Source organism: Felis catus, chromosome C2 (assembly GCF_018350175.1).
Source record: "Felis catus isolate Fca126 chromosome C2, F.catus_Fca126_mat1.0, whole genome shotgun sequence".
Taxonomy (NCBI): domain Eukaryota; kingdom Metazoa; phylum Chordata; class Mammalia; order Carnivora; family Felidae; genus Felis; species Felis catus.
In genome coordinates this window covers 18,191,607-18,216,492 of record NC_058376.1, presented here as the reverse complement: position 1 = coordinate 18,216,492, position 24,886 = coordinate 18,191,607, and the positions used below count along the sequence as shown (strand labels likewise).

At 39.7% G+C, this 24,886-nt stretch overlaps 2 protein-coding genes across 25 annotated transcripts in view; one reads left to right on the top strand and one right to left on the bottom strand.

The window, feature by feature from the left end:
- Window positions 1–1,556, top strand: part of LOC109503361 (translation initiation factor IF-2-like) — a 330,936-nt gene extending 329,380 nt beyond the window's left edge. For all 24 annotated transcript variants that reach the window (XM_045036705.1, XR_006584891.1, XR_006584889.1 and 21 more), the window contains one exon: window positions 1,466–1,556. The gene's annotated coding sequence lies outside the window, so the exon portion shown is untranslated. The remainder of the gene's footprint in view (window positions 1–1,465) is intronic.
- CYYR1 (cysteine and tyrosine rich 1) overlaps window positions 1–9,593 on the bottom strand; it is a 104,182-nt gene extending 94,589 nt beyond the window's left edge. Inside the window, exons 1-2 of the mRNA XM_003991494.6 lie at window positions 9,022–9,593; window positions 3,650–3,752 (exon numbers count right to left, since the gene is read on the bottom strand). Of these exons, the coding sequence (XP_003991543.3) occupies window positions 3,650–3,752; window positions 9,022–9,094 (176 nt within the window). The 5' untranslated portion in view covers window positions 9,095–9,593. The remainder of the gene's footprint in view (window positions 1–3,649; window positions 3,753–9,021) is intronic.
- Window positions 9,594–24,886: the final 15,293 nt, after the last annotated feature.

Sequence of the window (24,886 nt, the reverse complement as noted above, 5' to 3'; positions counted from 1 at the left end):
TTATATGCCGACTATACTCCAATTAAAAAGTAGATATGCCATTTTAAAAGTTGAATTTTAAAAATTTTTCAGGAGACACATGTAAAATTAAAAATTCCTGACTGAAGGGGGGGTGCCTGGGTGGCTCAGTCGGTTAAGCGTCCAACTCTTGATTTCAGCTCAGGTCACGATGTCATAGTTTGTGAGTTCAAGCCCCGTGTCAGGCTCTGTGCTGACAGTGTGGACCTTGTTTGGAATTTTCTTTGCTTCTACCCCACCTATGTTCTCCCTCTCTCCCTCTCTCTGAAAATAAATAAATAAACTTTAAAAAATTCCTAACTGAAAAAAGAAAAAAATGTGGGGATGTAGAATCTAAATTTATTTGTCAAAATTAACTCAGATTTAGAATGTAAAATGTCTAAAAACAAGGGACCTGAGTAATGTAAGTAAGGCTTTTCAACTAAAAGGTAAATTTAGCTCTTGGGATCTCTTTACAAATGAACCTTAGTGGTTCATTTGTAAAACAGAAAAGGGAGTTGAAGGAAACAGAGTTAGGGCTGAACACTTCTCTCTGATTATTTTAGAGGGGCCTCAGCGATGAGGATTGACTGCACATTACCTTACCGATTTGTGAACGGTTTAGAATGACCCAGATTGTACTTTGCACTCCTTTTTAGTTCATTTTAAACTGAGCCAAGATATCTTCTATTTTGAAAACATACAAAAATAGAAAGCAAATTATAACCAATTTATAAAATTAGCCATTTAGGATACATTACATCCCATTGTGTCTACAGCTTTCTTCCTTATTACTTTTCTAATAAGGACAAAGATTTAACTTTCCGTTAGGATGATTAAAATGATTTTAGCAAGAATGTGCCCGGATACTTGGAAGAGAGGAAGGTAGTTTATGTGTTCCAAAATAGCAATATTTGAAAACATGTGCATGAAAGAACTTTTGTAAGCATTCTTGGAATGATTTTGTTTCTATCTCCTTTCCCCCCACAACTTAAAAAAAAAAAAAGCTTTGGGTGGAGTTAAGAACTCTTTTCAAATCTTAAACAATTACTGGAAATCCTGAAAATGTATTCTCCTTTATTCAGTGGGGGAAAACACTTTAAAGCTTCTCTTTTTTTTTTTTTTTCTCCTGAGAATTGTTTACCAAAGGATTTACTTAATGGCTTCTATTTTGAACACAGAATTCAGTTATAACCGCCTGAAATATAACGCCGTCTGTGTTTATTCTCCCCCCAACTCAAAACACAATTCTTCTCTTCAAATATAACCAGTCCATGGCCCTAATAACCCAAATAGATCAATTCCACTAACTCTTTACTTTAACCAAGGGTAAAATTCAAGAGTTACAACGCCTACCATAAAAATGCAAATCTGAATGCCAATATAAAACATACAAAGCGCATCTGTAAATTTAAAATTTTTAAAGTTCTGATTTTAGTAATTTTTTTCTTCTCTCTGTATTCCCCAGGGTGCAGTTAGCTGTGAGGTGACAAATAAGGACACAACGCACACAGTAATGGATATTAGTGGATGGGACCAGGAGCCAGGGGACCAGAGAATCACGGAATCACTCTGAAGCTTGTTTCCTCAAATCCATACCACCTTTTGAGCCCACCTGCACCTCTCCCTGAAACACCAACAGCTGGCATGTGGAATCCACTGGAAAATGAAATTGGAATTTAGTAATTACGTATTTTAAATTATTTTAAATTGCAAAATGTTTTTTAATGTTTATTTATTTTCCAGAGACAGAGAGAAAGACGGAGCGTGAACGGGGGAGGGCAGAGAGACAGAGGGAGACACAAAATCCGAAGCAGGCTCCAGGCTCTGACCTGTCAGCATAAAGCCCGACACGGGGCTCGAACTCACAAACGCAACTCATGACCTGAGTTGGACGCACAACCGACGGAGCCACCCAGGCGCCCCTATTTTAAAGTACTTCAAGAGTGAGAAGTGACATACAAATGTGAAACATCCTTATATATTGATATTGAGCGTATTCTGAGCTGATTAATCCCGTAAATACCATTCTGACTGATCTCTAATGTAAGAAGGAGACTTAAACCCTTTTTCAGCAAGACTTCCGGGAGAAAATGTCAAACATTTTATTTAGAGTTTATTTTGCACTTCAAGAATGCTTAAATTCCGTTCATCAATCTTTATTACAGCCTGACAAGTCTTAGAGCCATGTCAGACTTCAAGAGTATCCTGAAGTATGATTATTTTTGGCCTTATTCAGACAGTTATGATCTCCACTATCAGCCCCAACTTTGATTTTAGAAAGTGTATGTGGTGCCGGCTCTTCTGTCCTTAAGGAATGGAGAATGAGTTATCGTGATATTCACTTGAAAAATAAAAACTAAGGAGCTAGTCTAAAAGACTAGATCCTGGCTGTTATTTGAAAGCCACGTGTGATTTTTTTTTTAATTTTTTTTCAACGTTTTTTATTTATTTTTGGGACAGAGAGAGACAGAGCATGAACGGGGGAGGGGCAGAGAGAGAGGGAGACACAGAATCGGAAACAGGCTCCAGGCTCTGAGCCATCAGCCCAGAGCCCGACGCGGGGCTCGAACCCACGGACCGCGAGATCGTGACCTGGCTGAAGTCGGATGCTTAACCGACTGCGCCACCCAGGCGCCCCCACGTGTGATTTTTGACTCTGAAAAGTTTTACGTTCCTAATTTTCTAATTTCTTGACTTTAAGATCCATGTAGAAGAACAAAGAATTGCAAACCCTTCAGACATACAACCCTGAAGGCCGTTCCAGCTTCTCCATGTCCCTTTGCCCAGGGGCATCTCCAAAATAAATTCTCAATTTGTTATGGAGGAATGTTAAACACAGTCTATGCGTGTTTGTTTCACTCGTGTTTGTACTTGGTTACCACCGTACAGGGTTGATGCTTAGACTTTCTTGGGCTCTAAGCTTATTTCCCGAAGTTGTTCAACATACATTATGTAGAAAATTGACATTTCGTATCTTAACTGTTTTTATTCATAATGTCTCTCATCTACTGAATGAGATAGACAAATACATGGCAAAATATACTAGCCATAATTAAATGACAAATTCTAACTTACAAATCCTTCAACAAAGCAGACAAAACCATATAATTGACAATGTTAAAAAATGATCAGTAATATGCATGTGGTCGACTAAAAACATTGTTATTATAGAACACAAATTAAGCGTAAAAGAATACTTCTTAACCCTCTTCTAATAAAAGCAGCTTATGTTGCATATCACTTTGCATATTTTGTTAGATAATATAACACTGTAGATAGTGATGAGTGTTTAATAACTCCAGGGAAGGCTTTATGTCAATAACCACTCTTTGGGCACCCGTGTGGCTCAGTCAGTTGAGCGTCCCACCCTTGATTTCAGATCAGGTCACATCTAGTGTTTCATGTGATCAAGTGTTTCATGTGGTCTCAGCTCAGGTCACACGTAGCATTTCATGTGACGGTGTGGAACCTGCTTGGGGCTCCCCCCCACCGCCCCGCTTCTCTCCCCATCTCAAAATAAATAAATAAACTTAAAAAAAACAACCCCCTTTAAAATTTCTTGCCCCTACCTCTATACCTTGGTACTTTGTGAACACGTAACTGAGGAATGGAAAGAGCATCAGTATTGCCGAACTTGACCAGTACTCACGAGAGGATATTCCCAATATAGGCGTAGTAGGAACAACAGTAGGGCGTGGCCCCATCGCAGCAGTAAGATCTGCAGTCTTTGCCACACTGAGCAAGGCAATCCTCTGCAAAAGAAACACCACACACGTCCTTTACAGTTCTGAAATCACAGCTTCATGAAAAGTATTCTATTTTATATCTCCATCGGTCAGCGACCACACTTCGGTGCATTTAGGTATTCATTTTGCATACTCAGAATTCTAAAACATGAATAAGCATCTAAACTAGTCTTCCTTCCCTATTGGACGTAAATCCAGAAGAGGCAAAGACCATTCTGTTTTGAATTTCCTTCATCCAACACCATAACTGGTAGTTGGAAGTGCTGAACGGGACAACGGAAGGAGAAATGAATGATCCAACAGATCAGCCATTCAATTTTGCCACAGAATTCTTATAACAATTTCGAAATGATAAAGTCTTTTGACTTGAGGGTCACATTAAGGTCATTTGATGGCATGTGTTATTGACGTGTATATTGTCAACTGGAGATACTTTTTAGATAATGTATATTTTTATGACAATGCATTATATGTTACTCTTTCTGTACATTTTGTTTTACCCTCGTAATGACAGTTTGCACACATATGGTAACACAACTGAGTCTGCATATCCTGTCAATTCATCTGGATTGGAAGATAACGGGTTAGTTGTAGGAAGGCGTTTCCGTAGATAACTATCTTGTGAATAATTAAGAATTTATTTAATGTTAGATTTAAGAATCAACAAGTTATGAGACAGCACTACGGGAAGGGAAAAAGGTGCTTTCTGAGTAGAAAGGACATGTTGGAGCTGATAAAGCCAAATTACTGTCTTTTTTCTTCCATATGTTTTCGGCAAGGAAAATTAGACCCCACATTTGAATAAAAATTGCCCTAGCTTTTAAAAATTCTTCGTGCCACCTAAATGATTTATGTTTAACAAGTTCAGATGATTATTTAATTACAATCACTGGTATAAATTATCATGGATATGTGAGTTTGAGGTACATGATTAGAAACGCACTAAATATAGTCTGGTAATTTAAGTTACGTGTTCAAGAATCACAAAGGAAGTCCTTTCCAACTCAATCCCTAGAGGTAATATCAACTATTATCTAAATTATGTAACACTTTTGCTTGTCTGTCAAACCATAACCAAAAAGTACAAGATGTTACATTATGTCTGTGTGTCCAGGTGATTGATTTATCCAGAAAGAAAAATTTAGATTTAAAAAAATATTAATGTATATTTATTTTTGACAGAGAGAGAGAGAGAGGACAAGGTGGGAGGGGCAAAGAGAGAGGGAGACACAGAATCTGAAGCAGGCTCGAGGCTCTGAGCTGGCAGCACAGAGCCCGACACGAGGCTTGAACCCACAAGATGTGAGATCATGACCTGAGCTGAAGTTGGACGCTGAACTGACTGAGCCACCCAAGTGCCCCTAGATTTTGTTTTTAAATCACCTCCCTGACAGGATGATTCTTGACAAATGAATGTCATCACAAAGTAGCAAAGTTCATTGATCTTTTTCAATAATGCATGGCCTTTGCAGAACACGTGAAAACGTTTACCTTTTTTACCCCTCCATTTTACTTTTACCCCATAAATTAATAAACCTTAATGTTTTCTTCTGAGATGAGGTAAGAAGAAAGGAGAGGAAGAAATAATTACTTTGTAAGATTCAGTAACTCTACTGAAAACCACTGCTAAATTTTGAAGACAAGAAGCACAATCTAATGACCTACTGACAGGGTATGCTCTTTGCAGAGTGCATCACACTTTTTAAGGCTATTTATCTTCTCATTTTTCCCTATGAACTTCTACAGCTCTCATTTTTAGTGCTGTTTAGTTAATTCAAGCATTTAGATTAGTTAGTTGTCTCAAGAGGCTTAACCGGGATGTTTTGCTGCATGTTCTTTAAAGCCATTCGGAGAGTGGAAGAGCCGATGTCCCCATTTCTTCTGTGTGAGCAGGACAACCCATATGTAACTTCATGGGGTGCCTTCGGAATGATGGCCTTGATAGTGACATCTTATTAAACTCTCCATGAATATCAAAGGTTCAATTACTATTATTGTATTCCAGTTACTACTATTATAAGGACGTGGTGTTATCAAAATATTTTGAACCCATGTTACAGGAAACCAACATCTCGTAGCCAAGGAGCTGGATTATGCCTGCAGCAAACATCAGGATCATGTCACAAGTTGTTCCTTATTTTGATGGCATTTTCTAGCACTCCTGTCTACTTCCCAGAATTAAACAACTGACAAGGGCAGATGTAAGAGTATGGCAAACAGATTCACAATCGCAACATTCTCAAACTGAGGTTTTGACCACACGTCAAATCTTCTATGTCAGTTGCTCTCTCCAGTTTAGTAGAGAGCAACTCTGTGAAAATCGGATTTGGAAGGCACCGGAGCATTTTCTCACTTGTAAGGAATGGAACATTCCAATTGTTTCAGAAGATAATTGATATTACCTCTAATATTCGAGTGAATATTCTTGAAAAGTAGCCAGTTCAAACTTTCTTCAGTGACTTGAATCAAAGGCATGATGTGGAAGAAGGTTCTCCAACCCTCACCCCCACCTCAAGGAATTCGTGGCACAGGAAAAGCGACATCTGGTTGCAAAGCACATGCTCAGAAATGGCTCTTGTAAGCTACAGCTGAGGATAAGGGAGGAAGGAAAGGGAGGGGACAAGCAGTCACTGGCTGAGGCTGGGAAGGTAAAACCTTGGCCAAATCCTGTCTTTGTTGCCTGCGGTGGGAGTTGGATAACAGCGTAAATGTCATCGGGTCTCTTTCCGAAGGTGGTTCCACAGCAAAACGTGATGCTTTAGGCACAGAAACTTCGCCCGTACCTCCTTATCAAAGGGAGCATGAATTTAGTGCATCTGCTTTGGGGGAAAATAATTCAGGTTATAGGCGGTGCATCTGCATAGGTTTTTGTCCCATTAAAGCTGGAAATTTATTTAACAGCGTGTCTCAGCTGTTAGATCGGCATTGTTTCCTCATCATCCCCCAGTCCTCACTTCCAGCCACATGTCTTAGTTCCAACCAAAATGAACTCTGTATCATTACAAATACATATCTCATGGTTTTTGCCTTTGTTCACATTATATCCTCTTCCATTTCCTTATGTCCAAGGCTTCCCTATCTAGTCCCTAAATTCCTCCTTACGTTCAATTTCTCTGAGCGATTACTTATTGGGTTCTTCTTATGGGCCAGGTATTTTGCCAGTCTCTGAACATCAAGCTGAACAAAACAGACATCATCTTCCTGGAGCTTACTCTCCTAAGCCAGCTATGAGGTTCCCTCCTGTGAACAGTTCTGGTACATGACTGTAATTCGCCTATGACACAGCCTTTTATACATTATAATAGGCCTCCTTTATCTCCCAGATGAAACTCAGAGCAAGGCCTCTATCCGATATAACACTCAAAATGCCTCACTCAGTGAATATTGGGTAAATAAATAAGGCAAGCATAAAGGGATTTCTGAAGCAAAGAGTTCGGGAGTTAACACCAAAGAACACACTGGCTAAATATTTCTTATCAAAGATAGTAAGTTAATTTAATATTATTGGCTTGTAGTTATTCTGTAGCTTTTGAGGGGGGTATGCCTAAGAAGAGAAGAAATGAATGCAGAGAAACTTGCTCAACTAACCAAACTTGTTGCCAGAAGGCTTTGCAGATTTCCTGAACCCTGGGGATTGTTCACCAAGCACAGGGTGGGGTGGGGGTGGGGTGGGGTGGGGGCGGGGTGGGGGAACAGGACGAAAGGAAGAAAAAGCCTGTGCATTAGAAGCTTCCAGTTTACCACAGGGAATAAAATAGACAAAAATGTAAGTTGTTGTTCAACGGTGTGCTTGAGTAAAGATGAGTAAGGTTTTGTTCTATTTTCTTATTTTTATTTTCGTTTTTGGATAAACAGAGGAGGTGAAAAGAATCATTGCTTCAAATGAACGAATGGGAAGATTTTACTATAAAGCCAATAACGCAATTGTTTCTTTTAGCTTCGCAAATTCTGGAATACACTTTAAGGTACAGAAATACGCAAACGGATTAGAATGCAGTTTCTCCTCATTAAGTAGGAAGTTCTTTTCCTACTTTGATGAATGTTTGCATTTGAAAGTCAGCATTTTCCTTGCAATAAAATATCTTTTAAATAACTTAAAGACAGCCACTAATTCACATTTTAGTGTATAAATTGAAAATTTCTATAGAAGTTTGGGGAGTCATTTCTGGCAAGGTTGAATGAGAAGTTCAATTCTCTTGACGTTCACGTTCAATAATGTTGAAGAACCTCTTCATGTCAGTCGCAATCTTCGTTAAGTATCAAGAAATAAATCACAGTGCTACATAAATTTACTATTGCAAGGTCACAGGTAAGCTTGTGATTTTTTTTTTTTTTGTCCTAGGAAGCGAGAGACATGAAAACATTTACAAAGAACTTTGCTTTCAGCTTCTTTTGTGAATAGGAAGCAAATGCAAAACCACATGTGTAATTAACTTTATACATGAATAACCAGTGAAAAGCCATTTTGAGTTCCATATCAATCATGAAACAAGAAAACCGCTTTGCTCCATCAATTATTAGCAATTCTCAGGAAGAATAATTAGGAGGAGGGAAATGAAATTCCTTTCACCTATAAACAGTGCTTCACGAAATCGATGAAAACAGGATTAGACTCTGGGTGAATTTACGCCTCCCGAAAACCTCCTATTTGAACTCAAAGCATCCAATTATCCAGACTACCACACTTGAGAATCATCTTCTAAAGTGCAAAAAAAACAAAACAAAAAACCCGATGGTCTAAGGCTTTATATTTCGAAATACTCAGAATGTGGGGGTAGCAAGGAGAGGAGATAGACTACCTTGAAATGGAAAAGTCACCACATTAGTTCATGTTAAAACTTCAGCAAATACCTCTGAATCTCGGGTACTTTAAAAAAAAATGCTTTTCTCCCACCCCTCAGTCTCTGCCCTCAACCCCCAGATTCCTGAGTCGTGGACAGGATCAATGGAACGCCATCCAGAGAGTGAAATCCTCTAAATGTGCGTTTGGGATTTTTAAATTGGACTGGGAGTTTTAAATTGCTTGCAGAGAGAGAAGGGAGGAGGAAAGGGGAAAGGGAAAGTTAAAGAAAAGGAGCAAAACAAAACAAAACCTCGGGGGAGGTCGAGCCGAGGGTCGCAGCACGCCGGCGTCCCTGGCTGCCCGGCGGGGACCACCCCGTCTCGGCTCTCCCACCAAGGTCCCCGTGCCTCCCGCCCAACCCGCGTGGCCAGAGGGCGACCCGAGCTCAGTCCCAAGTCTCGTTCCCCTCTCCCGCCGCCCCAGGCCACTGACCTGCGTAGACAAAGAGCAGGACCAGCTTCGGAAGCAAGATTCCTGGACCCCCGGGCAGCCTCAGCGCGTCCATCCAAGCCGGTGGCCGGAGGTTGCGCGCCAGGACAGACGGACAGACGCACAGACTGGAGAGAGGGCTGATGGGGGGGAGAAGGGAGAGCCCGGGCCGCGGAGGAACCGGAGCGCGGTCAGAGGGAGAGGGCAGCGCTCCCGAGAGGGGGGTCGCGCGGGGACCGGGCCATTGCCCTGAGCGTCTTCGAGGGGAGCCCGGCCGGGGCGCGCGGGGCTGCGCTGGGGCCGAGGTCTCTTTGTCTCTGCCCGCGGCGCTCAGGCGGCAGGCGAGGCAGCCGCTCCGGCGTCCTGGGCCACCCGGGCTCACATTTCATCTCCGCGGGTGGCACCGACGTGGGGCTGGGGGCGGGGGTGGCCCCGACTCCTCCCCACCCTCGGGTTCTTCCTTCTGTGGCTTGAGTCCTGGAGCAAGAGGGAACTTCTTCCAGCCCGGTGCTCTGGCAGTTGCTCTTTTGAATTCCAGCCCTGCGCTCCAATTTTTCCTTTGGAGGCAATAGGTGAAGAAGAATCTAACTTTTCACCTTTCAACAAAGGTAGGGCAGTTGCAGGGTTGAAGGTTCTGGACAAAGGAAGCCACTAAAGAAAGCCCAGAAGAATTGGAGAGTCAGAGGCCGTGTGTAGCTTCTCTGCTGAGAGCTGATAAAATGTTTATTTGTTAAACACCTGAAGCATCGTCAGTAAAGTGGAAAACACAACAAGAATGTACACTGTCATCGCTATTGGTTGATGCTGTTCTGGAGTTACTGGCCTATGCAATTAGGCAAGAGAAAGAAAAAAGTTATAAAAATTGGAAGCAAAAATTACCACTGGCAAATGATATGCTTGTGTATGTGGAAAATCAGACAGAATCAACTATACAGCTCTTAAATAGAGTTACAGAGACTCAATCATTTTCTTTCATGCAAATTAGAATCGATTAGAAAGTTCTGTTTTAGGCGTGAAAGAAAAAAAAGCACGAGTAAGTGAATAAAGATAATTCTCTTTATTTATTAAAGAAATTCAAAAGAGTATGAATGGGATAAGCCTCAACAGAAAATAACCATATTATAACATCACAATGATTGAAACAGTTTTCATTAACACTAGAATAGATAGGCTTAATGGATCAGACTGGAGAATCCAAAAATGGAGATACATATGCATAGAAATTAAATTTATAGTTTTAAAAAAGATACTTTTAAAGCAGAAGAGGAAATGATGGGTTACCCAGTGAATAGTGCTGGGGCCTTAAGTAAGCATCTGTGGATTCTTATCTCCTTTCATCAAAACAGTAGCATACGAATCAAGTATTTAAACTTGAAGATGCAGTTATAAAAATATTGGATAAAAAATGGAAAGATGACATGTAAATAATTATGAAAAGCTTTTCTAAGCATTATAGGATCGCAGAAGTCATGAAAGAAACAAATTGACCAATTTGACTCCATAAGAAATAAAACTGTCTGTATATGACAAGCCACACATTTAACTAGGAAAAATATTTACAGTGCATAGGATAGGTAAAGTCCTGATCTCCTTAATATGTAAGGAACTTCAAAATCAATAAGGAAGGGGCACCTGCGTGGCTCAGTCCGTTAAATGTCCGACTTTGGCTCAGGTCATGATCTTGCAGTTTGTGAGTTCAAGCCCCGCGTCAGGCTCTGTGCTGACAGCTCAGAGCCCAGAGCCTGCTTCGGATTCTGTGTCTCCCCCTCTCTCTGCCCCTCCCGTGCTCATGCTCTGTCTCTCTGTCTCTCAATAATGAATAAACATTAAAACATTTAAAAAAAATCAATAAGGAAAACAAAACCAATAGAAAACTGAGCAGGAATATTAATAGATTGATCTACCTATCTATCTATCTAGGTCTTCTAGTCTTCTAAACATCCTAACTCCCCAAAAAGAAATGAAAGTGAAAACCAAAATGACAGTGAGACATCATTCTTTCATATATCAGATCAACCAAATAAATAAATAAATAAAATAAAAAATAAAAACCAACAACCCAACTTTTAAGAACAATGTGGCAATATGTATCAAAATTCAAATACACATTCAGTTTAATGCAGTTTGTCCTCCTCTAGGAGGTTAGTCCTATCAATATGCTGCTGCTTTGGTGTAAGAAGATGGGAGGAAAAACCACCTTCAAAATAAATATAACCGGAGAACCCTAGCAGGCTGTATGCTTCAGTGAAGGCCTAGCCATCCACCTGTCCAATAAGAAGCCCGGTCAGTTGCTCCTCTCTCTCAGTTCTAACAGCTGATCTATCACACAGTTTTTCTGATGGTGCACCCAAACAACATTCAAATATATTTGCATTTTGCCTTCTATCTCTGCTCTAAGCTAGGCTCTTAGAGTCTCCATTACAACCAGTCTCCCTGGCTCCAAAGATATTCTCCAACTAGAATATTTCTTCTTAAATTATCGATTTCATCACATTCACTCACTGGTTTAAAACCCAGTGCATTCGTTTTGCTCTTGGGTTAAAATCCAGACATTTAATCCATGGTTTTTGAGAAACTTTATCAGTGGGTTCTGTTGTTCTTAACCTGATCTCCACATTCTGCTGGGGAACACAATTGCTAAGTAGCTGTGAGAATTTGTAAATAACTGGAGGAAGTCTCAGATATATAGGATTTTACGTCCTAAAAGAAGAAGATACAGATGTAAGTGAGTATTTGCAAAGCTGGAGAAGGATATTGAAGGTTTCTGGAATGGAAAGATGCTTTCCTCTGCAGATAAAACTGGATGCAGAACCCTAGGACTGGGGTGGTGGGGACAGGCATCTGGAGATGAAGGGCAGGACTGCTCCCACCCAGTTGTTGCACACAGCTCTGGGACTGGCAGCTTGTTGCCAATGAAGCCAGTGGCAAGTGGAATATGTTGATCCCAGCTTGCTTTTGAGAACAGAGAACCTTCTCTTCATACATGTCAATGGAAGAGGCCAAGCAGGCTTGCCTCCTGGTTTGCCATTGCAAAAGATAGTCCACCTTAAAGTACTCAGGGGCTTTAGGTGCAAAATATGTATGTGTATATGTATGTACATGCCTACACAAATCTATATGAAATGAAAACCCTTAAAACACAGCATTAGAGGGAAGAAAAGAGTTTCTGGAAATTAAAATAAAACTTGACTTGGAATTTTAAAAATATCACAGAAAAATTACAAAATTGTCACAGATTAAAAAAAAAAACAACTTAGGCTGTTGGAGGGGATAGGCTCAAGGAGAGGGCATATTTCCTAACAGAAAAATATGCAAAGAAATACAAACCATGAATAAAAATATAAAAAATGCTAAGGCATAGAGAAGAGACCGAATATGAAAATAATATGCAAGCTAGATGCAGTTTTAAAAGAAAAAAAATGAAGAAACAAATATTAAAAAGATTATTGTTTAAAATTCCAAGCTATAATAAAATTTGAATTTTCAAATTTAAAATGGTGAGTGAGTTCCAGGAAACCTTTTTTAAAAGAGGAATGCATATATACATATCCTAGAGACCTATTTGAACTAGCATTAACTTAAAATAATATAAATTTTTCTATATAATAAAATAAGTTTGCTTAGAAAAAGAATCCGACATCAGACTTCTCATTTGCAACCTTAGAATTTAAAAGAGCAAAAATATTTCTGTACCTTTGAAAGATAAAGACAATAGCCCAAGAATCCTATTTCCAAATCAGATTCCATTAACATTTGAGTTTGTTAACATGTTTATAACAGTATTTATAATAACTTTAAAACATGATAAAGAGCTTACATGTCCAGTTAAGTGAATTAGGATACATCCATATTATGGATTAATATCTAGTACTTTAAGATAATGGGGAAAGTCCTTGAGATACATAGTTAAGACAAAAAATGGGAAAGGAAAGTATCCAAGGGAAGTAATCCATGGATAAACATGTTGTGCTGTATATTCATACAGTGAAACACAACTTGGCAGTAAAAACAAGTTTGAAGAATATGCAACAGCATGGATGAGTCTCTGGATGAATATGCTGAGCAAAGAAGCCAGACACAAACAAATTACTGTATAATATTGTTTGCATGATATTGTAGAAAAGGCAAAATCGATCTATAATGACAGAAAGCAGATTAATGATTGCCTTGGAATGAGGTAGGAATATAAGTTTTATTGCAGAGTCTCATGAGGGAATTTTTGGGGGTGATGGCAAAGTTCTATATCTTAATAATGGTGGCCATCACCCAGATGCATACATGTGCTAAAGTCATGGAAATGCACATTAACAGTACACTTAAAATATGCATGTTCTGGAGTGTGTAAATTACGCCTCAAGGAAGTTGATTTTTTAAAAGCTATTGCTAATACATACATGGGAGATAAGAGTACATACAAATTTGTAAAAATAGCTTTTTTTTGACTGCTAGAATTCTAATTAATTATTACTTAATAATTCCCCCTGAGTTTTCACTATAGCTATACATAGCTCATAGCATATAATAAATACTAGCTTTAAAAAGATGGTATCCAGGGGCACCTGGGGGACTCAGTCGGTTAAGTGTCCGACTCTTGGTTACGGCTCAGGTCATGATCTCATGAATTCAAGCTCCGTATCGGGCTCCATGCTGACAGTGCAGGGCCTGCTTTGGATTCTCTCTTTCCCGTTCTCTCTGCCCCTCCCCTGCTTGCATGTGAATGTGCTCTCTCTCTCTCTCTCTCAAAATAAACAAACAAACAAACAAACTTTAAAAAAAGATGGCATCCATCTTTTGCAATATTACATTATTAAACTCATGTCTATGGAGAATACTAATACAGAAAAATGCTCATAGTCTTTCTAAGGAAGAAGCAAAATTGTATTTCCTTTGAGATACTAATTTAGGGAACACATAGATACATACTTCTTTATTCTTGCTTATGGTTTCCATATATCTTACAATAAGTGTGTATTATTTTATAGTGAAAAAAAATGGGTTTTTAAATAAAATCTTTTAGTCTGGTCATGTCATTTAGAGTGGATATTTCCTAACAACACGAAAGCTTTTACATGCTATCGCATTTTGAAAATTGAACAGTTTTATCTCTGAAGATATTTTAATTCCTGCCATAGTTCTGAAACTTTAAGAACTTTAAATTTGTTCTTTAGTGGGCTTTCTGAAACTTTGAGAACTTTAAGAAACTTTAAGATGTATATTTAGCAATGAGCATTTATTACGTATCATGTGTAATTTGATGTTGTTGGATTTATATTATAGTTCTGCCTTTGGATGATGCATAAGCCAACATTTTAAACGTCTGAAGATGATTAAAAAGCTATAGGTGACATATGAGAGGTGAGTAATGTTAACCTATAGTATTATTTAGAACCAGAGAGTCAGAAGAGAACAGGATTTCACAGATTGTCCAGGTCTGTTTCTGAGGCCCAGCAGTCCCCATGGGGAGAGGTCGCATATCGGATTTTGGTATGATATGATAGAATATGTCTGAGTTTTATGATGGTTCCCTTTGAGTTCTTCTGACACATACTTTCTTTCTTCAGATAATATATTTCACCATAGAGTCAGATCAGTATAACTCCTTGCAATTAGTTACTCATTAATAAGTAAAAAAAAAAAAAAGTGGGTACATTTAGGGTTCTACTTGTATCTGGTCTTTATCTTCATTAGAAGATGTGTGGATGCCAAGAAAAGCAAGACTCATACAAAGGCAAAAAATCTAGAAGAAAGCAAGCAGGGGGGAAGAAAAAGAGAGAAGAAAGGAGATAACCTAAAATATGGCACTCAGAGCACAGGAAGAGTATTGAATGCTTACTTTGTGTCAGAACCGTTTCTAAGTTCTTTAACACTGTAATTACTTTCAACCTCTTGATGAAGTGGATGCAATTATTATCACCCTTGTTGTAGGAGCAGAGTTATTGAGACCCTGCACGAATAAATAACTTTGCCCAAGGTCACACAGCAAGGAGTGGTGCCCTGAAAATGTAACGTCAGAGCAGAGCTCCTACCCTTTACCACAGGGGCTACACTGTCTTTCAAAACGAATAGCTTGTTTGGTTTGGGGGAAGTTTAAGATTCCCCTTTGGACCATCTCAGAAACAAGAGACAAAGTACTTCCAGATGAGCTCTCTCAACAGCAATTATTACAGTTAGCTTCAATAACTAGGTCTCGTTTAATCAACCCAACAATCCTAAAATAAATTGTATTACTATAATCACTATAGTTTAAAAGTATAGTTCTGAAAGCTTTAGTGGGCTTCAGAAATACCTGCAGGCCTGTTAAAACACAGATATTTAAACCTATCCCTGATTCACACTAGGTTTAGGCAAACAACCCTTTAGAAGTCTTCATTTGTATGTCTCCTAAGGATATTTGACGGGCATCTCATAATTAAAAGTGGGTTTTGAGTTTGTGGGGGTCCTCACTCAATATGGCTATATCAGCTTTTCAAAGGAAATTTGGGAGAGAGTTCATGTAATAACCATATGCTTTGAAATATTAATTTAGTTTAAAAAGTCTGTCTATAGGGAAGTAAGTTCACTGAATAATACATCTTGGAAATCACTCCGTATCAGTTCGTAGGGTTTGTCTTCATTCATTTTTTATTGCTCCAGGATTTCTGGGAAGATGGCGGAGTAGGAGGATCCTACGCTCACCTAGACGACAGCCACATCAGTGCACCCAACCCAGAAAATCACAGAGAGGAGGCCACATCAAAAGGATGAAAGGGGTGGAGACATGATCAGGAACTGAACGCCTAGGGAGATTAACCAACCCCACAAACCTAAGGAGGAGAGAGGAGTAGACCCACACCAGGCACCCCAGGCATGGGGGACCCACATTGGAAGATGAGTCTTCATAACATTTGGCTTTGAAAATCAGTGGCACTTAACTTTGCAAGTTTTTATAACCAGCAGGCTTACCATCAGGAACTTTAGAAATTCAGTGGGCAGGAGAAAATCGGGGGCAGGGGGTGGGGGGTGGGATGGAAAACAGTCCCCTGACCTTAAAGAGCCAGCATAGCAAACAACCTGCTAGGAACAGCATAGAAGCAGCAGTTTAAAAGGTGCCTGGGGCATTGGGAAGGATATTTGTTTACTAATCTCAGAACAAGTGAGGGGTGGGGATCTTAAGGAAACTTCTCCAAGGACAAAAGAGCTGGTGGGCACAGGTCCTTCCTACCCCTCACCGTAGATACATGGATTCCTACAGCAACCAGCGCGAATACCCTCCATCATTTGTTAAGGCTCTATAGTATTCTGTCGAAGATGTGTACCATACTTTTCTAGTATGTTGTGGCATTATAGCTTCCAATGTACAATTACAAACAATGCTGCAACAAATAGCCTTGAAAATATGTATTATTGCTGTATTTTTAGGGTAAATTTAGAATTGCTGGGTTGAAGGGTAAATGCATATGTGCTTTTGTTAAATATTGCTAAATTCTCTCATTGAGAGAATGTACTATTTTTCCATTTCTACCAGAAGTGCATATATGAGTGCCTGTTTCTCCCCAGCTCTGCCAACATAATGCATTGTTAAGCTTTTGATTTTTGTTCTGTTTGGTCAGTTTGATGGGAAAGGTGGTATCCTTTGCATTTCTGCTATTATGAGTGACCACGAACATCTTTCTATAGGTTACCTTCAATCATTTTGTGAATTAGATATTCAAATCTTTGCTTATTTTTCTATAGGAGTTTGGTGGGGCTTTTTCCCCTCAATTAAAAAATTGTTACATGTTTGATCTCTTAAAGTTACATGTTTTGCAATTTTTTTCTACCAGTTTTTCCTTTGTCTTTTGGTGCTTATGCCATGCAAGTTATTTTAATTCTTAAGAGGTCAAATTTTTTTACTTTTATTTTTTTTGGTATCTGACGTTTGAAGTCATGGTTAGAGAGCATCTTCTTACTCCCAGGTTATAGAGGAATGCACCTCCAAAAACAGTCCTCATGTGCTTTCATTTTATACATTTTGCTCTCTTCGTGGTTAGGTGGTTCAGTAGGGTAGCAGGACATAAAGTTAGCATGCAACAATCATTAAGCATTTAAGTACACAAATCATAACTAGTTAGAAGATACTTCGCGTGTTTTTGTTGGTGTGAGGTTATATGAGGAGATTTGAAATCAGATGGTCACCATTGCTTTACAATTGGAGATCTGATGCATTTACTTTTAAAAGAATTAGGAATTCTTCAAGTGGATAATATCTCCTTTGTGGTATCGTGCAAAGACTTGTCTAGAAAAAGTAGTGTCTCCATCATAAAACACGAACTGGAACTCACCGTGGAGGGTTAAACACAAATGCAGATGTGGCTCATATTATCAACAATTATATTATCAACAATTTTACCTTCTGGGCTGGTAAAAATATCTCACCTTACTAAGAGGGTAGGCAAGAGAACTCTTTCAATGAACAGAAGGAAGTGTCCCAATTTATATTGTTCTAAAGTAATATTAAGTAAAATTATTTCTGTGGAAAAGGAAAAGTATCATCCATGTTCTTACTAATTTTTCTTCTTTGATGTAGGTGGGATAAATTCCCATGTAATCTTTGTATGCATATATAACTTCACATAGTTGAAGCATAATGTCTGCTCAATTTTATATTCCATGTTTGTGTCAGGTAATATTGAATTCTAAACATTTTCAGCATTTGTACAATTTTCATAATCATTACTGTCAGTAGCTGCTTAGAATTCCATTTGGTTGTTTTAGTATATTTTACTTAACCCCCCACTTTATTGTTGCAATAGACTTTTTAGTGCTCAGCCCGTACCTGCTTTGCTCATATTCAATCTGTTTTCCAAGTGTTAGCTTGAGTAGTCTTTTAGAAATGTTACAGAGGCACCTGAGAGGCTCAGTCGGTTGAGCGTCCGACTTCAGCTCAGGTCATGATCTCGCAGTTCATGAGTTCAAACCCTGCATCGGGCTCTGTGCTGACAGCTAGGAGCCTGACCCTGCTTCGGATTCTGTGTCTCCCTCTCTCTGCCCCTTCCCTGCTCATGCTCTGTCTCTGTCTCTCAAAAATAAATAAACATTAAAAAAATTCAAAAAAAAGAAATGTTATCAGATCCCATATTCCACTGATTGAAATTCTTTCATGTGTTTGCACTTTGAATAAAGTTCAGATTCCTTACCAAGACCGACAGAGCCATGCACAATTTGGTTCCTATCTGCCTTTCCGATTTCTTAACCACATTTTCATCTTTCTGCTCTGCGATCTGGCTACAAGAGCCTCTTGGAGCTTCTCAGAAGTACCACTCATTCTCTTGCCTCTGACCCTACTTTCTACTATTCCTTCTCTTTGTGGCTGTCCTCTTCCCAAACCTTCACCTTCAGACCTCACCTGAAAGGTCACTTCTTCAGATTCCTGCTTCATTCATCTCCTTCTGCCATTCTCAGTGAAAACACTGTATTCGTTCACCATGCCTTCCAGGTAATTCTGATGCATATTAAAATGTGAGAACCACTGGTCTAGGAAATTGCTGTCCAATAAAAACATAACACGAGCCACATACGTAATTGAAAGTCTTCCACAGCTATGTTAAAAAAGTAAAATGAAAGAGGTGAAATTAACTTAAAGATATATTTTCTTTACCTTGATCAATCCAAAATATTATTAGAACACACCATCAATGTATAGTATTAAGGTATAAGTAATTACTAATTATAGTATTAGTGAGATATTTTACATTCTTTTTTATAAGAAGTCTTTAAAATCCTTTGTATATTTGGGGCACCTGGGGGGCTCAACTGGTTAAGCTCTGACTTTGGTCAGGTTGTGATCTCATGGTTCTGTAGGTTCGAGCCCCGCATTGGCCTCTGCACTGATGGTGAACATCTTGCCTGGGCTTCTCTCTCCCTCTCTCAGTCCCTCCCCAACTCTCTCTCTCTCTCTCTCTCTCAAAATAAATAAGTAAACTTAAAAAAATAAATAAAAAGTAAATAAAATAAAATCCTTTGTGTATTTTATCCTTAACAGCTTATCTCAATTTGAATACTGAACTTCCATCAGACAATCTGATCTGGATTTTGGCTTCATAAAATTTATAGTTGAAAAAGTAGATACACATACCAAAAGTTGTTCCAAATACTATACTTAAATGTCTTCCAATAACTAAATGAAGTGGCTGCTTTAAAATACTAATTTATTTTTAGGGGGGGTGCCTGGGTGGCTCAGTTGGTTGAGCATCTGACTCATGATTGCAGCTAAGGTCATGATCTTATGGTTCATGAGTTCAAGCCCTCTGTACTGACAGTGAGGAGCCTGCTTGGGATTCTCTTTCTCCTCTCTCTGTCCTTCCATCACTCGTTCTCTCTCTGTCTCTCAAAATAAATAAGTAAACATTAAAAAACATTAAAAAATTTATTTTGAGAAAGAGAGGGTGCACATGTGACTGGGGGAGGGGCAGAGAGAGACAGAGAGAGAGAGAGAAAGAATCCCAAACAGACCCTGTACTGTCAGCGCAGAACCTGATGTGAGGCTTGAACCCACGAACTGTGAGATCATGACTTGAACCAAAATCTAGAATCGGATACTTAACTGACTAAGCCACCCAGGTGCCCCTAAAATACTACTTTAAATTAATTTTAAATTTAGTTCATCAGTAATATGAGCCACATTCTGAAAGGTGGACAGATGCATAGAGCTATTAGCTACCATATTGGGAGGCACAAATCTAGAAAATGCCAAATTATACCGTAAGCCTGCCTAACTGGGGACTCTACACTTTGGGCACCAAAAACTAATATAAGAATCTCTATAAATTATTTCTCTCTGGCCTGGATGACTTTGCAAAGCCATACCACCCTCACCAAAAAAAAAAAAAAAAAAAGATTCTATTTATTCCTTCATCTTCACAGTACCTTCTTCTATATTTTATATCTTAACAATGCATGTGACCAGAAGGGCACAGTCATATGCCTGTGCCTTGGTTGCCAGAGAGGCTGAGATGTTGAGTTTTTAGCATCTTCCTGAGTCAGACCAGTTCATGTGGAAAATTTGAAAAACACCGGAAGGGTACTCAAAGAGTTCCGGGCAGTCAAGGACGTGTGGTAAATAGCCACTGCATTTCTCCACCACAGCGTAAACCCTTAAAGGTAGGAACCGCATCTTTTCTGTTTGTGGATAGTCTACCCAGAGCTTTAAATGTAATTTGGCTCAGATGGCTGTGCAACGATTTTTGGTTTAGTACTCGAGTTTATGATTCACACCAGAGAATGTGAACTAAGAAATACAAAATATATGTTCATTTCAGTGTCCACAGAAAGTCAGTTTCAACACTGTTGTGAGGGAGACATATACTTATCTATTTGCTTTTAACCTCTGCTCCTGCCAGGACGATTTTTCTGATACCTTCCAGGGATTTCTCTGGATGATAAATTAAAAATGGAACATGAATGATAGCAGAGCTGAAGGGCAGAATGACTTTGAGTACACAGCAAAGGGTGATTCAGCTGGTGATTTCAAGAGATATGTCAGTCAGGAACCTTGCTTACCCACAGGCTCTTTATTTTTTTCTTTTTTCTTTTTTTTTTCAACATTTTTTTTAAATTTATTTTTAGGACAGAGAGAGACAGAGCATGAACGGGGAAGGGGCAGAGAGAGAGGGAGACACAGAATCGGAAACAGGCTCCAGGCTCTGAGCCATCAGCCCAGAGCCTGACGCGGGGCTCGAACTCACGGACCGCGAGATCGTGACCTGGCTGAAGTTGGATGCTTAACCGACTGCGCCACCCAGGCGCCCCCCCACAGGCTCTTTAAAAGAAACTGACGTGACTGCATTCCTGCTCTTCGGAAACTCCAGGCAGGTATTCTGGTGCTAACTGATCTTTTTCTGTCACAGACTTGATGACATTAGGAAAGGGTATCTGATGTACAAGTCAATCCCTGGACTGGCAAGCAGTTTATGGCATTACTTGGAACCAAAAGATAAATTCAGCCCATCAGATGATTTCGAATTGGGAAATACCACAATAATTAGGCAGGTAATAGTGGGAGCTCAAGGTGGAGGAGGTCGGACTAGGAGACAGCAGGCAACTCCGATGACCATTTGCTGGCCTGTGTCAATGAGGGAGAGGCTACTATGAATGAATAGAATGAGGAAGTAGAAAAGTTAACATAAATGTGTGTGTGTGCATAGTGTCATCTGGGTTGCTGTAAAAAATATATAAGATATATATATATATATATGTATATATAAATATATAAGATATATATATGTATATATATATGGTGTGTGTATATATATATATATATATATACACCATAGATTGGGTGGATATGAACAATAGAGATTTATTTTTCGTGGTTCTGGAAGTCAGGAAGTCCAAGACAGAGGTGCTGGCAGATTCGGTGTCTAATGAGAACCTGCCACCTAGTTGACTGTCTCTTCACTGTGTCCTCACATGGTATAAGGAGCTAGGGAGCTCTGTGGGGTCTCTCTCGTAAGAGCACTAATCCCATTTCTGAAGGTTCCACCCTCATGGCTCAGTCACCACCCAAAGGCCCCTTCCCCTAGTACTATCACCTGTGAGAGCTGGGATTTCAACATACGAATAATGGGGGGACACGAACATTCAGATCATGGGGCACATGCACACATGTGTATACACATACACACCCACATACATTTGGCACTGGCTCTTTACTTCTAGATTTCTCTTTCTAGGTCTCCATGCGGAAAACCTTTAATTATCTCCTGCAATTGTCTTTTGGGTTTTGAGTGAGATGTCACCTCTTTAGTGAGTCTTCCCCAATTTCCCAGTCTAATCTTGCCTCTCTGCTTCCTCCCCCACCGCCGTTAATTTCTAACACATTATGCTCTTCTATTTTCTGTGTAGCATTTATCACCACCCGAATTAATTTGCTTATTGATCAGTTTGCTATTTACTATCAGTTGCCCTGCAAGATTATAAGCACCACGGAGGCAGCGTCTCTGAATACCACATACCATTGCTGTATGTGCAGTACCCTCAGTGGCCTCTGACATATGGAAGGAGGAAGCAAATATTCCTTAAAAGAATATGGGATAAATATAAAATTATATATGCCATATATTGGAAGGTTGGTGACAGAAAACAAACACTTGGCGCCGCAGAGATGCTGAATGTTGCAAATAGTGGAACATATGTATGAAGATGGAAGGATCCTACTGCTGGGTTCCTCAGAGCCACCTTGGCGCTTTCCACTTCCTGCTTCTCCTCGGGTCTGATTTCTTTTTCCTGAGGTCATATGATAATGTAGAGTCAAAAGAATTTCTTTACTGAGGTATAACTGACATATGACTTTATATTAGTTTCGGGTCGAGGACACAATAATTTGATATTTGCGGACATTGCCAAATGATCACCACTGAAAGTCTGGTGACATCCAATGTCACACATAGTTACCAAAAATCTTCTTCTTGTGATAAGGAGTGTTAAGATCTGCTCTCTTACCAACTTTCAAACATACAACACAGTGTTATTAACTATAGTCGTCATGCTGTCCAATAATGCACCACTGTGACTTACTTATTTTATATCTGGAAGTTTATCTCCTTTTGATAGGGTGGAAAGTATGAAGATATATCTTGCTGAGAGGTTTTCTAAGTCATATTTTCGTGGATGAAAATCGAGGATCGTTCTTGTGTTTGTCACCCTCTCCTCCTTGCCCTGGTAACAGTACTCCCATTTTTCTCTAAATCGGTGGTTCTCAATCAGGGGAGATCTCCCCCATGAAACCCTCCAGGAGAAATCTAATGATATCTGAATGCATTTGTTTGTTACAACTGGGAGCATGTGTAGTGACCAGAGATGCTGCTAAATATCCTACAATGCACAGGACAGCTTCCCACAACAAAGAGTTCTCCGGCCCCAAATGTCAATAGTGCTGAGGCGTACAAATGCTACTCTAACCTATCCCCCCATTCATTGTTGTCACCCACATGACATCGTATTTACTTTGCTAAAAATCCAGGGGTTTTCTGCCACTGGTAATAGAAGAGTTGGAATAGAGAAACCAAATAAATGGAAAGGATACTTCCTAGAAATCAGGCAGATTGGTTACACTCATGGATCTACTCTCACTCGCAACCTTCACCGAGGACAAAGTAAGAATTAAAAGTGTGTCAATCCATAAGGCCAAACAGAATAGGAGAGAAGACATCCGTAGAAGAGACTGCTGTGAGTTTTGGAAGCTAGGGAGTCCGTTAGAGGAGAAGCACCTGACCTAGCAGAGAGAAAAGACACCTCAGCTGAAGTATCTGCAAAAGGTAACCCGGTTGCAATGCTCAGAACTTGGAGGTATCAGGTAAACCGGAAAGCAGCAGTGAAACAAAAGAGATTGGGTGAACGCGAATATACAAAAGTGGGTGTTCTCTATGTCTCCCTGCAACCATGAAATGCCCATAGCTATGCTTTCCTTCTCTCCCCGCTGTTCCACTCCTCTCCTCTCTACTTTCACGGGCCTTTCAGATTTGGACCCTGGACAATGTGAATGAGAGAGTTTCTGCAGTCAGTGACTCCAAGCATGGCTGGGCTAAGACAAGTGGCGGAGGAGTGGGACGGGAGGGTGGTGTTGGACTCAAGCCTCATTAGTTTTGGCAGACCGTGGTGAGAAGTTCAAAATTCATTCTAAATATGGCAGGAAGACTTAAGAATTCCAAGAAGAGGGATGTTGTCATTCGATTTGTCTTTAAAAAAAAATGACAGATTGCCATATGGAGAATGGATTCTAGAGTGATGATGAGATAAGCAAGGAGATAATTTTGGAGACTATTTTTTTGTGTTTCATGGTGATTTGGACCTGTATGGTGCCAGAACTGATGAGAGAAATGAATTATTCCTCCCCCCTCATGGAGGTCAAAGAATAAGAAAAAACTGTTAATGGGATATATGTAGGAGACGAAGGTAAGGGAGGAACAACAGATGACTTGTGGATTTTGAGACTGAATAGTGAGGCAGATGTCAGCCCCATACAATAAGACAAAGGCGACTTGCGGAGGTAGAACAGTTGATACGTTTTGCATGTGTTGAAATGCCCATTTAGATATCCAAGTGGAGGTGCCAAGTAAGCAATTGGGAAATTGCTCAGGATCATTATAAAGATACACATTTGGGAATCATGAGTGTATGGATGTTATTATGGGTTGAACTGTGCCCTCCAAAAAGATATGTTGAAGTCCTAACCCCTAGTGCCTTCGAATATAGACTTTTTTGGAAATGTGGTCATTGCAGGTGTAATTAGTCAAGGCAAGAGGACTAATTTAGAATGGGCCCTAAATCTAATGTGACTGGTGGGTGTCCTTATGGGAAGGAAATGGAGAATAGACACAGAAATACAGACTCGTGGGAGGGGTGGATGCCATGTGTTGATGGAGGCAGAGATGGGAGGGATGGAGCTGTAAACCAAAGAACACCAAGGATTGCCAACAAACCACCAAAAACTAGGAAGAGGTAAGAATGGATTTTCCACTACAGGGAAAAGGGAAACTTGGACCTGTTGAAACCTTGATTTTGGATCTTTAGCCTTCAGAACTGTGAGACCACACATTTCTGTGGTTTTAAGCCCCCTGGTTTGTGGTAACCACCAAGGCCATGGCAATGCCAGGAAACTAGTAAGTTGGTATTTAAAGGCGAGGATCTGGATGAAAACATTCAGTGACAGACTATATATAGAATATATGCAGAGAATATATACAATAACTGAGCCCTGAGGCACTCCATCTGTGAGATTCTATGGTGTTGCCTCAGTTCCTGACTGGTTTCTGACCCCAATGGTATCTAAGCATTTTCTCCCCACATAGACAACTTATGTTATCCTACGTAGACTCTCTGGACATTTTTATCATCCCGTTCCCTGCGGTTG